Here is a 15,879-nt window from a genome sequence, read left to right on the forward strand (position 1 = left end):
TTCCTTCTTTAATGACTCCTTGCACTGAACGCCGTGATCAGTCTTAGAAGCATTATAATCTGAAGAAAGCAATCAACTCTCCAACAATAAATGGTGGTTTACTATTTTTTTTTTAAAGATGGAAATTGTCATATGGAAATGGGGGCATCGATGCCTTAACCTATTCCAAAACTTTATTTATCTCATATCCGGCCAGGAAATAGAATGTAGGTGTGAGAGAGAGAGTGTGTGTGCCGGCTCACGTGTGCACAGGTGCATGTCTTTGAAGCAGCATGAAACCAAAAAGTCTTATCAATTAAAGTTAAGTAAAATTTGTAATCAATTTTTAAAGTAGGTATGTTTTACGGCCTGGTGTTATTTGAAAGCTGAACAGCTGATGTCAAAAATAGACTTCCCATTCTTTCCAAAGTGTGGCAAAAATAACCACATGCCTTTCTTGGCCTCCCGACTCTCACCCCAGAGGGTTTTCTTGTATAGGAACCAACAATGCCTTGGATGGAAACTCTGGATAGGCTAGTCATTATTTTAAGATTTAGGAGATTGCAGATTCTTGGCAGACCTTGGTTGTTTTTCTAGAGCAGTAGGCAAGTAGTTGGACAAAAAGCAAGGAGCCGATCCATGTTGCTGGCTTTGGGTTCTTCGTGAACAAATGAGACAAGGTGAGTAGCTGCCCTGCTCATCCCCCTCTGTCCCAGGAGGAAAGGTTCTGGCGGCCGCGGTCCTGGTGTGGATCTGGGTTTTCTGGAAAACATCGGGACCTTTCCCCCTTTGCCTTTAGGCTTGCCCGCCACTGGAGGAAGACCCAGACGATGGCTGCCCGGTGCCGGCACAGCCCATCGAGGGGTTAGAAATAGTAGCATTGCTTGTGGAGGGCGAACAATCACTGTATTGTCAGATTTTTTTTTTTTTCTTACTTTTCATCCAAACGCCGGGCTGCTTGGTAGCACAGTTGGAGATACTGTGTGAAGGAGCCTTAGCTCATGGCAACGTTTCCTCCGTTCGCTTTCTGCTGCTTCTTGCATTGGAAAATTCCATCCTTTCACACTGGGATTATATGTCACCACTGCTGAAATGATAGACAGAGTTCACTTAATTTGCTGCAAGCGTGAGAGACAGCCAGAGAAAATGGGAGAGCATAGCATTCCCTTGTATAAAGGGAGGATTGAACAAGGTCAGTGAACCAAAGAACCAGCAGGTCACAAACCCTCAGGGGGTCATGAAAATCTTCCCTGGTTTCTGCGTTTTGAGAGCAAAATTGATGCCTATTTAGATTGTTCAAAAATCTTTTTTAACGTATTTAAGATTGGCCATTATAATTGAGCTGGGAGAAGTATTTGAGGGCTCATTCTTCTTGTTTCTGTACTTTAGCATATTTGTGAACATTTTAATGAAAGAAAGCTTTTTTTAGAAAGTATTTAAATACTTCTATCTCTCATCCCAGAATGATTCCAGAGCCCCTCAGTGGGTACCATGCACGCATTCATGGCAGGGAGGGGTGGCGTCACTGGGCATGCTCGTGAGTTGGCCTCAGTCCGTTTAACTGAGCTGAACCCCCAAAACTTCTAACCCGTTGTACAGTTTCAAATAGCATTTATTCCTAGCCATATGTTCTTTGGTCCGTATCCTGAATGGATCATTTGTTAAAGACTAGAAGCGTTAGCAACGCAGCTCCTGAAACTTGTGTTATTAATTCAGTAAATTGCCTGATGGTAATCTTCTCTTCATCTGAAGATGATCTTTTTCTCATCAAAATCTATCCCTCCGAAGATGCCCCTGGACTTCCGAAACTAAGTGTTACAGGGAGAGGAAAAAAAAAAAGAGAGAGAGAGAGACAGTGACAATTATGTCTAATTTTAGTTTTCATTTATAAAGAAGCAACGATTGTTTATAAATAGCAGCAAGTTGATTTTCTAAGCTCAAAATATAGGAATTTCAGACAGGAGGTCACGAAAGTAGTTTTTCATGCCCCAACTCCTAGTTAATTAATTTCAACCCGTATTTTACTGTGAGCACCACACGGCCAACACAAAATAACTCTTTTACGGACTTCCTCCCTGTATCTGATGACCTTGCAATTGTTATCATGAAATTTATTGTTTCATCACTGTTTCCGAGTGACTTTTGGGCACAGAAATGGTAGACTCTTCTAGAAATAGGGCAGGGGCGCATCTTTTAAGGTTTATGGGTTTTAGACACACGCCCCCGAAATTCTGTGTTAATCCTCCCGTTCAATTAAACTTTTAAAATATATTGAATATAAAGATTATACTAGTATGAGATTTATCATATATGCGGATAAAATAGAAAAGATTTTTTTTTGCTCCCGGTCTCTTTTTATAATGCATCGTATTGGACATCTTGTGTGTGTGTGTCTCTCATCTTCTGGACCACCTTTGATGCCAGCCATTATTGGAGCAACCACCTCTGTGCAGGTGGACCAGTGCCTTGTTTCAGCCATACCATATGCCTCTGTCTGGCATCCGTATCCTGATAGACATGCCCGCGCGAGCTAGAAGTTGCAAGGGAGTCAACACCCCATGAGACAAGCCTCCAAAGGGACTGGGAGTCCGTGGGTTAGCGCTTTCCTTTTTCTTCCCTTGGACTGAAAATTCTCATGTGCATCCTCTGTGGCTTCTTAGAGCATCGTCACGGGAGACGAGATGGATCACGAGGCCACCTTCTCTCCTTCCTTCCTTGCTTCACTGCCTCCTGTCCTTGACTCCTGTTTGCTGGGATCGCTCTCCAGAATAAGCCCTTGTCACGGGCTCTGCTTCCTCTGAGGAATCCAGGCTAGACGCTAGAGTCATGCACCAGAACTAAGACATGGATATGGATTGCTAAGGGATTGGTTGGGTGTATCTCTATGAGTGGGGCTCAAAGAGAAGTTTGGGAACCGCCGGATCAGATGCCTCTGGGGATCACAGCACGTAAGATGAGAATTGTCAGGTCCTTGTCCAGCTCTAACAGGTTTGTGGCTATCTGAATCTTCCGTGATGAACGCTAGAAGATCCCCAAGCTTTGTCAAGCCTGCTCAACACCTGTGAGTACACATGACATCCAGGGGAAGCAGAGCGCAAAACAAAGCACTCTTCACAAACATTCAGAAATCCCACAGCCCTGGGAGCCCTCTGCACAATTTCTGGATCTGGTTATGAAACCGTGAGTGGTGCTGGCCTCTTCCAAGGAAATTGCTGACCTGACTCTGGGGCATGGCCTCTGCCTTCAAGTAAAGGCGGAGGAGACCCAGGGGGGCCTCTTTGCTTTTGTCATGATCCATCTCAGGGAAGGGTGGCCTTTGCCTCAGCCAGGTTATTGACGGGATGCTCAGGATTCTGAAAAGCTAGTTACCTCCCCGTAGCCTTTCTCTACCTGTAGTATCTAGGCCAGCGGCTCTCAACGTGTGATCCCTGGACAAGATCATTTCTTCTGAAGGCAAATTTTCCACTGGGGGGAGGTTAGAAATGCCAATTCTTGGGTCCCTCCCCAGATCTTCAGCAGCCTTCCAGGTGATTCTGATGCTGGCTTAAGTTTGAGAACCACTTCCCTAACCTTTTCCCTTCTCAGCCAGGCTTATGTGCTTTGGGGGCCTTCAATGTGGATTTCACACTCCTGCCCAGAGAATGAGCTCCAGAAACAAAAGATGCCTTGATTAGTGAGGAGGAGAAAAGAGGCTAGAACCGTGTAGGCAGCCACCCAGCTTCTAAGCAGATCATATTCTGGACTTTGGAAGTCAGCTGTTTGGAATGTGAGCTGTTTTCCTAGGAATGGTAGAAAGGTTCCCACGCCAGCACACAGGGCATATTTAATCCTGAATCTAGCTGAAATACTGCTGCGTCACAATGAAAAAGAGCAGATCACAACGCTCCCGTAGTATTAGCAACCACTCAAGGCAGAGTAATAAAGTGATAAACGAAACACAGAGATGGTATTTTATTTATGCTAATATTGCTGGGTTAAGGAAAGGTGGATTTGGAGGCAGAGGAAGAGGTTCGTGGGGATTTGTCCTGACTATGAAGGAGTTGCTGGCCTTTCTCTTCAGTATGTCATGATACTAATTCCTTTAGTTCAAGATTTCTTAAATGTGGTTCTGGACTGTTCCCTTTTTGTGAAGATAAGTTTCGTCCTAGGAGGGATGTAAAGAATTCTAGGAAAGTTGGCAAGCGTTGAAAAGGAGAGCGGAAAGAGTTCGGGGATTAAAGAGAATGTGGGTGCGTTTTCTGTTAACACGACCATCAACAGAGACAGAAGTAACTTGAGTCGTGCGCAGTGAGAGATGGACGGGTCGGGATTCTCCCCTGACAACAGAGGAAAGAAAGCAGACAAAAACTGCCCTCGCGGTTGGTCAGCCGATTTTCATTTTGATAAATATTTATGAATATACAGTTTTATGTGAACAAAAGCGGCGTGGTTTGGGAGCTGCTGTTCTGGAAACCTTCTCTCTCATTGTATTGCCTTTCAATCACATTTCATGTCACTTGCCCCCTCTCCTGCCACAGATGGGCAACTGACCAGAGGCCTTGACTGTGTCCACTCGTATGGCATAAGAGGATGATCTGGACCACTCTGATGTCCCCTTTTGTCCTTGTAGGCATTTGCAGTAAGGAATGCCCAGAGCATTTGTTCAGGCAACGGTGGGAAGAGGTACATGGCCAGCTTCGATCACTTTACATGTTTTCAAATCAAGTGCTCCTAGCTGGGCTTTCTGTGGTGGCTAAAATGCTTTCTTCCTGGATTCACTATGCAGTTATTAACCGTTCTATTTTTGTATCATATGAATTATCATCACTGATGGCTGAATGGCTGGATTTAGAGAAACGTGGTAGCCCTAATGGAATTAATTAATTGAATAATATTGCCTGAAAAATGGCTCTGTATACCAAAGAGGGCTCGAGACTTAATTACTGATGTCATTTATCTCTCTATTTGCACCCCAACAATAAGTGACTCGTTTCTCATTAACATTGGGTCATTTTCCAAAAGGAAGAAAAGAGGCCAAAATAGCAGGAAGGGGAAGAAAAAAAAATCGATGTCTTTGTTCCCCACCTCATTATCCTGATAAATCATAACAGACTCTGTTAATTAGATGGGCAGCCTTAACTGGCTGACTCCTGTCCAACAATTACCTCAGAAAGAAGCACCACTGGGAACATTGCCTTCCCTTGGGAGGAGATGAAAGGAAATCTGTAACAAAAAAAGGGATCGTTTCCCCAGCCACGCTGGGGGGATCACAGTTGTCAAGGCGAATTTCTAGACCGAAGGACGGGAGCTGTTTCGGGCACGGTGCTGTGCATTACGGCGACGAAGGGTATCTGACACTGCCCTCCTAATCTAAGGCTTAGGTAATGGTGCTCGGTGCTTCCAACTCCCCCGGGGAGACTGGAGCCTAATTAAACAGGGGAACAGGTGTAAGAGGCCCAAGTTGATCTGGCCAAATTAATTGCGGACATTGGGCTTGCATTTGGTAACTGGAAACAGTGAATTAACCATCACCGGAATATAGCTAATCCCTTGGTCTCGCTGCGCCTGTGTATACAACAGACTGGACTTGCTGGGAACACAAACACAGAGGGATTTGAAGGGAAGGTACGACGCATCCTTGCACGGGAAAGCCTGGGCAGTGAGCCTAGCCACAGAGGGTGGCCATACATCCCGGACTGCCTGCCCTGGACGGTGCTGGTTTATGCCTGGTGTTCCCGCAAAAATTATGAACCGTGTCCCCTTTCATTCTCAAAAAAAAAAAAAAAAGTCCCTGCTTGGGCAGTAACTTAAATGGTTACTGTGTTTCAATGTCAGTTTGGGGCTACTTTCTTTTTTTCTTTGCCAGAATAGTGGTATTATAGGTTGAATGATGTTCCCGGCAAAAGTGTCCAAGTCCTAACCCTCAATACTTGTGAAAGTGAGCTTATTTAGAAATTAGGGTCTTTGCAGAACTGCGAACAAGGACATTTCTGTTGTGTTAAGCCACCCATTGGTGGCATTTTGTTATGGCAGCCCTAGCAGACTAATTCAAGCGGGTGCTGGTTTCCAAGTGTCTGAAAACATTCCCATTGGCCCTAGTTTGTACAGTTTACAGGAGTGAGCCGTGTTGGTGGCAAAGTCGGCTTCAAAGCCGGTGTGAGAAGTCAGCCAGTGAGCCGACACTGATTTGTCCGTGCCGGGTGCTGGGGGCAGAGCGAGGGAGACAGACGTGGTTCCTGGTCTCCAGGAGCCAGCAGTTTGATGGGAAGGGAGGCAGTGCAGATGACCTTGTACTTCATCGGTTAGGTATGAATATGTATCGACTCTGCAGAGAAGGAAGCATATCCCTGGGCTGGAAGGAAAATGTCTCCTCCAGAAAGGGACATCTGAGCTGACCTGATAAGCAAGGGTTACCTGGATCAAAAGAAATGGGGGATACAGGGAGCATGTGTGAAGGCTCTAGGGCAAGAGGGAGAAGAAAGTGTATAGTGTAACCCAGAGAAATCCAACTGCAGGAGCAGAGACTGAAACTGGACAGGGCTGAGTTCCAAATGAAGCCCCAGTTCTTCGTCTCAGCCTCCATCACCTCATTAATCAGAGGTTTAAAGACACAGAACTTTCAGGGCGCCCCGGTGGCTCAGTCGGTTAAGTGTCTAACTCTTGATTTCGGCTTAGGTCATGATCTCACGGTTTCATGAGTTGGAGCCCTGCGTTGGGCTCTGCTCTGGCAGCATGGAGTCTGGTTGAGATTCTCTCTCCCTCTCTCTGTCCCCTTCCTCTGCTCATGCTGTCTCTATCTCTCTCAGATAAATAAATAAAACTTAAAAAGAAAAAAAAAGACACAGAACTTTCCAGATCCCGAGCTAGTGGCTGGGGGATTCCAGTGCTGGAGACTGAGAAGTAAACTGCCAATCAAGCAGTTGATGGCCCAGGGCTAGAAGAAGAAGTGGGAGCCACCAGAGAGAACAAAGCCACCACTCTTGTCAGGAGAATTCCTCTGAGGTGAATCTTGAGGAAAAGCCATATGCAGTGGCCATAGGAAGAGATGGGAGAAACAAAAATGTTAATCCCTAGCTCAGAAGAAGGGGAGCCTTTGGTCCCTGAGCTCTTTGGCCAGTAGTTTTCAAGTGACTGGACTTGTTGAGGTCACATGTCCTGTCCAGAAGCACTAATTCTCTCTAAGTGTCTAATGCGAATCTCTTTCCCTGAAGTAGAATTTGTGTTGCTGCTTGTTTAGGTTTCATCTAGGGACATACATGGCAGGACATTTCAGAACCTTCTACAGAAAGCTTTTGTGATGGCCTCTTGCCCTTGAGGTGCCATGCCCACATCTTTGGGCCTTGGTTCCCAGGACCTACCAAGATGGATGCCATCTTGGATTTAGGTTTCTATCTCCTTGGCCAGAGTCCGAGGAAATAATGAAATCAACGGACTCAGTCCATACTGTGCATATGGTTTTGAACTTTAGCTTTGGGGGTTCTTAGATGCAACCCAGTCAAAAGGGCTGTTAACAGTGCCATTTGCAAGATGGATTTCTAGGTCGGATGTTTGTCTTCTTGAATTGACTTCAATTATCTGTCTCTGGTGGGCCCAGGACAAAACGTTTTGGTAAGGCAAAACTGGGCTCTGATTTTGTAGGCATTGCATTTATTATGTAAGCATACAGGTCTGCGTTTCAAAATGAAAAATAACAATAACAATTAAAGTTTCTCTAGGCCTCTTGTGTCCAAACCACTCTTGCAAAACCACCTTTGGATGAGCTTTAAGTGTCAGCAAATCAGAAACATGTGGATTTAATTTCCTTTGAAATACACCAGGGGAACAAGGGGCAACAGGGCTTGGCAACCAGCTTCTTAGGGTTTGCCAAACCCCAAATATCTCACACTCTGTAAGAACTGTCCTGCTGGCCCCCAGCAGTCTTATCTGGCCAGTCCAGCCACCGCATTTTTTGCTGTACCAATGAGGTTTTCTCTAACCATTAGGCTGTTCTCTTGGTCCATTTTAGCTGCCAGAAGGACGCCGTTAACACCACCCACATGCTCAACAGAACTTTGGAAGAGAGACCAGACTGCAATGAGGTGTCAGCTTGGCTCCAGTCTTATCTGGACGAACAGGCCATCTTTGCAGCCATTACTGTGTCTTTAAAACCCAAACCAACTGTGAGAGAGGTTTTTCCAACTTGACTTCTAGATGGGAAAATATTTTGCTTTTATGGTGGTTGATGGTATCAGGCCCCAAATATATTAGGTTTCACGACCATCCAACACTCATGCATATAATGTGAAACAGGTCCATACCCTGCAGAGACCACAGCCACCCCACCATTAGGCTCCAAAGGAAATATGGGCCCACAGATCTCCTGGGGAGATAGAGAAGAAGTTTCCTTAAAGGAAAAGAACCACACGGTCCGATGGTTGTGTCGCCTCTCTGAAGCCCCCAGCACCTGGTCTACTCTGACTGAAGAGTAAGGACGTACCACTAGTGTCTTCCTCTGGTCCATTATTTTTCTTTCTTGATAGTAACGCTTCCTTTTTCCCTCCTTTATTTTCTATGATCGGTGTCTCTTTTGCCTCAAATAACAACATACATTAAATGCAAAGGGCAAACTGAACCTTAAAAAGGTATTCTTTCACATCCACAACAACTAATGCATTGGTGCCCATTCTTTTGTTATCTCCATCCTCCCGAGGAGGCAACTGAGGCAGCCCCAGAGAGAAAGAGTAACCTACACACCCCACAAACAGTAAGTAAATAGCTGGGCCTTGACCTTGGGCCACTGGCCCCCAGAAATGATGTTCTTTCCAGTACAGAATGCTGCCTCCCACTCCATTGTGATGGTTCATTTTATGTGTCAATATCACTGGCCCACGAGGTGCCCAGATATGTGGTCAAACATTATTCTGAGTATTTAATTGGGGTGTTTGGGGATGAGATTAACATTTAAACTGGTAGACTGGGTGAACCTATCACCATTCCCTAGTGTGTGTGGACCTCATCCAATCACTTGAAAGCCTGAATAGAACAAAAAACATGGACTCTCTTTTGAGTAAGAGATTATTTCTCCTGCCTGACCTATTGAGCTGGAACACTGGCTTTCTCCTGCTTGCACTTGAACTGAAATATCAGCTCTTCGGGGTGTTGAGCCCACTGGCCTTGGTTAGAACTTCACAACTGGCTTCCCTGGTTCTCAGACCTCTGGAGTTGGGCTGCGGATATACCATCGGCTCCCCCTGGGTGTCCAGCTTGCCAACTCACCCTGCAGATCTGGGGACTTGTCAGCTCTTGTGGTAGCATGAGCCAGTTCCTTATAATACCTCTATCTCTGTCTGTCTATCTCACTATCTCTACTTACCCTATTGGTTCTGTTTCCCTGGAGAACCCTAGTACTAGCATTCCTTATTTAATCTACCTGGCAATCCTGTGACGTTGATGGATCATTGCTGTTTGCCAGGTTAGGAAAAACCTAGAACATGTTCATTTTATACATGCACATATACCTGCACGCATACATGCACACACATAGGCACACCTGAGCTCAGGACTAAGAGCAGACTCCAGACCCCCTTGTTTCTTACTCAGCCCTCCTTCCGCAAGGCATCTACAGAGCAGCCACAGATGGCAATGTTAGGTTACTTTGAAAGAGTCCTTTATCTCCACACGTTCTCTCAGAAGAATCCCTCTCTGAGAATCAGGTGACAGAGGAGCCACTGCTATTTGTTTGTTCTTTAAATTCCTTATTGTAAATTCCAGTGACAAGAAAAAACAGTGCAGTAAGGAAGGACTCAAGCTTGCAAGTTCCCACGTGGAAGCAGTGACTATAGGGAATGGATCCTGGAGGGTAGAATTACCCTCTGAACAACTGCGTGCTGAGCGGGTCAAGGAGATCTGGCTAGCAGAATTTTTGTGCAAGCAAGGGCAAAAATCTTATGATCTTTGTTAGCGCGGGTCAACTCCAAGGCCGTTCAGTGTGTCAAGGCTATTGACACTTAACCTAGGTGATTACTTTTCAGGGCTTCCTCTTTTATAAAGCCACCTCAGCCCCGGGGTTAACGTCTTCTACCCCAACCCCAGCCTCTTGCCTTTACAATGTCTGCGGTGGCTGTCCAGGGCCACAGTGAAGCTATTAAAAACTGAAGGGATGTCCTGACTGTCCACTGAAAGCCAAGGGAGATTGGTGAAGTCCTGCTCACGCTTTCATCTTTAACTCCTCTTACCAAGTGGTCAGAAGCTCAGGAGGCGGTGGCGTGGCTTTTGTTTTGTTTTTTTAATGTATATTTATTTATTTTTGAGGGGTGGGGACAGAGAGAAAGAGAGAGAGAATTCCAAGCAGGTTCCCCGCTGTCAGCACAGAGCCTGACGTGGGGCTTGATCTCACGAACCACAAGATCCTGACTTGAGCTGAAATCAAGACTCGGATGCTTAACCCACTGAGCCACCCACGCGCCTCGTGGTGACTTTGGCTTTCTACTGCTGTGTCTAAGCAGGAGAGGGGAATTCTAGCCTGGGCTTCAGCAGCTGCCCTGCAGCATCCTCTCAACCTCCCAGCCTGTTTTCTGTTGAAATGTCTGCAGGAAGTGGGTGAGGGGACTGGTGCATCCACTTGAGGCATGCAACTCCCCCCCCCCCCAACCCAGGCACACCTCCCTGTGTCTCCGCAGCAGCAGGGAGGCTGGGGGCAGAGGAGGTTGGCCAGGAGGAAAGGGCTGGGGCTGATCCTGCAAAGATGTGGTAGCAGGCGGGGCCTGGTGCTTGTAAGCAGGGAGCTTTGGTTATAATTGATGAAATCCAGCAAGTTCCCACCTGGGGACAGCAGGCACAGGGATGGGATCCTTGGGCTGAGCAAGTGGATGGGTTCAGTTTGGCCAAGGCAGGCGGGGGGTGGGGGAGTGTTGGAGAATGGCAAACTCTCATGCTTTCACTGAAAACCTTCGCTGTCTCTCTCAACCCCCTAGGCCTAGAACAATACTGTTTTCAAAAGGTCTGGTTTGGGCTTCATACCGTGCACGAGTTGCTGTGAACGGCAAAGAAAAAATTTAAAAAAGAGCATTTTCCATTTAAAAAACGAGCCTCAAATTCACTAGTTCTTCCTGAAGCCAGCCAAAAGCTCCTGACTTCCACTGGCTTCTCTCGAATGGATAATGGGTAGTTTTTCATACTTTGAAAAGCACTGCTTTTTTCTCTCCGGTCGAGTAAGCTCTTGCAAGTGGGGTTAAACAAGAAACGCCATTTCTCATGGAAATGGCTTTATTTCCATTATACCCACACAGGCTTGTTTTCAGAGCGGCTCAGACATGCTGGACAATGTCCTCTGAATTGAGGAGGGAAATGGAGATGGTTGAAACATTCGCTTTGAGGGAAGAAGCCAAGCAAAGAGATCTATTCATTCGCATTGACCTTGGAGATAGATATCAAGTAATGCTGCAGTTCAGGCCTAATTATTTGCTGAGGAGCAAGCGGGTCTCCTGTTCCGCGTTTCGTAGCTGTGGTCCTGCCCCGTGGGGAGCCTCGGTATCGGATGCCACTCCCACGCAGGCCGGGTGCTTTTGATGGGTCCTGCCACTGCCTGGTCACGTTCCATCTCTGCAGACCTGTCCCTAGCAGCCAGCCAGCCCGGTGGCACTGGTAATGCCCCAGAATAATATATACCTGTCCGTATGATACTGGTGGCTTTCTCTGAAATATTTCCAGCTTGCAAAGGGATCCGATTGCACATGAGATTTACTTAAGTAGCCTTTACAAATATTGATTCAAATTGCAATCTCCTAAAAAAAAAAAAAAAAAAAAAAAAAAAAAAAGGTAGAGTCTAGCCCCACCGAATAGCATTTCAAAATATCTTCTCAGGTGGGTGCTTCTAAGGTACGGCCAGGACTGGATCTCCTGAACCAGAGGAAGGAAAGCTGTCTCTTGGCCATGTTTTCCAAGGACTTCTGGGTCCCTGTCTCCGCAGGTGGTGCTGGCTGTTTGGGGGGTGTGGGCTGAGGGCCAGCAGAGCACGCTCGTGTTCCTGGGTTTGGGGACTGTTGCATCCTTGTGGGCCCTGTTGGTAGGAAAACGGGTGTTGCACGGGCTTAGCGCACCTGGCTGTTGGACACACACACATACACACACACACACACACACACACACACACACTCAGACCCTTTTCCCAGGTTGAGAGGCCCTCACACTGGTCACCTGGCCGGGCCTGCAGGGTATCCAGTAACCATGGGAGCTACAGTCCCATGACCTCCACGTCTAATCTGTACTCACCTGTATTCTGCTTTCCCATTGATTAAAAAGATACCTAATTTCTGCCAGTGGTGTTAGAAACGTTTTCTTCTTAGGAACCCTTGGGGACTTTCTAAGCCGTATCAATGCCGCGCCCCCTAGTTGTGTGTAGGCCACAGCCCTACCCAATCAGGACAGAAACGTTCACAGGAGACAGACTTTAAGTGTAAGGGCAGAGACAGGCCAGAAGGAAAAGGATGGGAAAGATGTCCTGTGCCAGCTCAAAGCATCAAGAGCTGGTGTGGTGACCTTAAGATCAGACAAAGTAGGCTTTGAGATCAGGAGTTATCACAGAGGGAATCCCCCAAACCCCACAAGGTGGTCCCCCTTCTCCCTACCCTCCCGCTGTCTTGGCACCCGGCCCTCAGACCCTGCGGTTCAGCTGTGTCCGTGGGAACGGGAATCTGGGTAGGGGTGCATGGAGGCCGCCTCTCTGGGCATGACTCTGGGGTCCTACTGCCTCCCCCCTTTTCTCCCTTCTCCTCCCATCTTCCAGGCCCTTGGCATAATCTCATCCAGGGATTTAGCGTTTACAAAAGCAGGAATCCTTTCAGCTGGCCCAAATCCCTAAGGCAAGAAAGTGTGAAGCTTGGCTGCCCGGTGGAAATTGCTGTGGGTGGGGAATAAGGGAGCCAATCCCGAATTAGTACTTTCGCAGTTGATCCTGCCATAACGCCCTGCCACTTTTCCCAGGGGCTCCCAGGCCGCTCCAGTCTCTTGGTTCTCTTGTCTGGACAATAGCTGCAGACGTGCTTGACTTTCTTGTCTTCTCCCCTCCAGACCCCCGACTTTAACCTGTGTAAAGCAACCCTTATTCTCCGCAGGGGCCTCTCAGCTCTCTCAGAAACCGTGTGTTGAATTGAGCATCACTAAGTCTTATTCCCTGTGCAAGAACACGTGGACGAGAGATTTGGCTCTCGGGCCAAATCCTCACCGGGGATGTTTGCTGGTCTGACCCTGCTCTGTGTGCCGAGGTCCCCTTCAGGAAGAGGGCAGTTCTCACCACAGATCCTGGTGTATTCTGTCTCATCGTGAAATTGCACCGGTAGGGTGCCTAGGAGCTCACGTCTCAAAGTAGGTCTGTGCAGGGGCGCCTGGGTGGCTCAGTCGGTTAAGCGTCCGACTTCGGCTCAGGTCATGACCTCACGGTTCGTGGGTTCAAGCCCCAGTTCTGGCTCTGTGCTGACACCTCGGAGCCTGGAGCCTGCTTCAGATCCTGTGTCTCCCCCTCTCTCTGCCCCCCCCCTTTCTGGTGCTCTGTCTCTCTCTCTCTTTTAAAAATAAACATTAAAATTGAACAAAAACACACCTTTTGGGATGAGCACTGGGTGTTGTATGGAAACCAATTTGACAATAAATTTCATATATTGAAAAAAAATGAAATAAAATAAAATTGAACAAAAACGAAGTAGGTCTGTGCATGCAGCACCTTCGGCATTTGGGAGCTTAGAAATGCAGGTTCTCAGCTGACCCCAGACCTGTGGCCTCAGAATAAGTAACAAAGAGTAAAAATAAAAGAGATTACGCCAATATTTTTGTTAGAGAGACACTCTTCTGTTTGATACTGCTGGTGGGAATTAGTAAATTAGTCCACTGACACAGCTAGCTGTGGAACAATTTCCTTTCTATGATCTTCAGTTAAAATTTAGGTTGCGGGCCCCCGGGTGGTTCAGCGGGTTGAGCATCCAATTCTTGATTTTGGCTCAGGCCGTCATCTCACCCTTTGTGAGAACGAGCCCCACGTCAGGCTCTGTGCTGAGCATGGAGTGTGCTTGAGCAGGTGCCCCCTCCCTGTCTCTCTCACTCTCCCCTGTTCTCTCTCTCAAATAAAAAAAAAAAATTATGTTCTGACCTATGACCTCTGCCCCCCTCCCACCCCTTTATTCTGCCTGGAACGCCGGTAGGGTGTTGGAGATCCGTGACTCACAAAAACTGATGGTGGCACCGCCTCCTTCCGGACTTTTCATTATATTGAGAAAAAAATCCTCACTGAAGTCACCGTGTCTCAGGAGTGTGATCTTTGCTTTCGAACACAACTCCTACCTCCCAAGCAACCTAAGCGTCCACAAATGGAAGCCTGATTAACACATTATCATTTACCCACACAATGAAATGCTAAGAGGCATGTAACAGATTGTGTAAAACTTTAGCTTCAGATTATTTCTAGTAGTGGGTACCTCCGTTTATTAGTACTCAGTCTTTCAGAGAATCCTAGTATATGGAATTGTTCCGAGTAGATAATCCTGAGTGAGCCGAGGATAGGAACTCATAATCTTCTTCCCCTCACATAATCTGCCCTCCTCTCTTGGGGATCTTGAAACACCCTCAGTGGTCTCGAGAATTCCGTAGAACTACCGAGCACGGTTTGAAAACGATGGTTGTAGTTTTCTCTTTGCCCACTTGACAGATATCCTCGTGAGATCTTGTCAAGCAAAGCAAACGGTTTACTAATCAAATTATGGTATGATCCAGTTTTATATTAAGAAGATAAAAGATATCTTACAGTGATAGATCGATTACTAATTCTCCAGGCGTCACCAGTTTTTAGAAAGAATGAAGTCACATGCGTCATGATTACTCAAATCCCCCTAGCTGGTGGCCCTCTTTCTCGAAAAGGTAGCTCCTTCCTGTTCAGCGTCCCCCAGTTATCTCTGAGGAGCCTTAGGGGTGTTCCCCACCTGTGAGGATCACAACTTTCTGTCTGGCGCCTTGGTTTCCATCACCTGCAGAAGCGCATGGGGACAGTCCCGCTTTTGCTGCTGGTGCCTCGGGGGGGTCTGCTCTAGATGCCCATCTCCCACCCACTTTGCTGCAAATGTCTGCCTTAGTCACATGCTGGGTGGGGTCATGCCGCAAAGAATAAGGAAGATGAACCGGGGCTGTTCCACGGGACTGAGCTATGGCTCAGGGGCCGGCTGGGAACCAGAGGCCATGTCAGCAGTCATGCTGACCGCCTCATTTTCTAGCTGACCCCTTGCCTCCAAGTATTTAGCACCTCCCAGTTCTCCCTGCCCCCAGATGAGCTCAAGGGGGGGACCCCGTGTTCATCAGCCTGAGCTGGTTCCCTGTGTGTGTGTGTGTGTGTGTGTGTGCATGTGTACACGTGAGTATTATTAAAGCAATGGAAATAGGAATTAAAAATGTTAATAGTAGTAATTTCTGAATGGCAAGATTGGGGTGCCTAAATGTTCTAATTTTTTTTCTTGCTTACTTGTGTTTTTAAAATTTCTACAATAAACATGTGTTACTTGTATTAACAAAATTAAGATGCACTTGAAATCAGCCATGACTGTAATCACTGAATACACTCAACATAATTGCCTAGTACGTTTCACTGTGAGTTTCCTGCCATCCAAGGCAGAGTATTTTACCTATGTCAATGTTAGAAGGGTGGAGGGAGGCGTGGAGAAGGGAGGGAAGCAGGGTAGTGGGAGGGGGAGATACACCACAGGCATAAAAATCATGTAGCTTTGTGGTTTCAAATTATTTCTAGTAGAAGACACCGCCCCTTTTTTATATGCAATTTTCCATAAAATCTCAGTATCTATATATACTGTTAATAGTTTGCCCTGAATCCGTATCTTTTTTTCCCCCAGCTTTCTGGGACATAATTCAAATATAACACTGAATAAGTTTAAGATGTACAGGATATTG

At 46.7% G+C, this 15,879-nt stretch overlaps 1 protein-coding gene across 7 annotated transcripts in view; it reads left to right on the plus strand.

The window, feature by feature from the left end:
- Window positions 1-510: 510 nt before the first annotated feature.
- The window catches only part of KCNE2 (potassium voltage-gated channel subfamily E regulatory subunit 2), a 170,630-nt gene continuing 155,261 nt past the window's right edge, over window positions 511-15,879 (plus strand). For 2 of the 7 annotated variants that reach the window (XM_047876525.1, XM_047876526.1), the window contains exon 1: window positions 513-659. Coding sequence is in view for 1 of the 7 variants with exons in the window: in XM_047876520.1 (XP_047732476.1) it covers window positions 650-659 (10 nt within the window). In the remaining 6 variants the exon portion in view is untranslated. Of the gene's footprint in view, window positions 660-15,879 lie in introns of all 7 variants that reach the window. The other 5 variants (XR_007155941.1, XM_047876520.1, XM_047876524.1 and 2 more) reach the window with 5 other exon arrangements.

This window comes from Prionailurus viverrinus, chromosome C2 (genome assembly GCF_022837055.1).
Source record: "Prionailurus viverrinus isolate Anna chromosome C2, UM_Priviv_1.0, whole genome shotgun sequence".
NCBI classification, from domain to species: domain Eukaryota; kingdom Metazoa; phylum Chordata; class Mammalia; order Carnivora; family Felidae; genus Prionailurus; species Prionailurus viverrinus.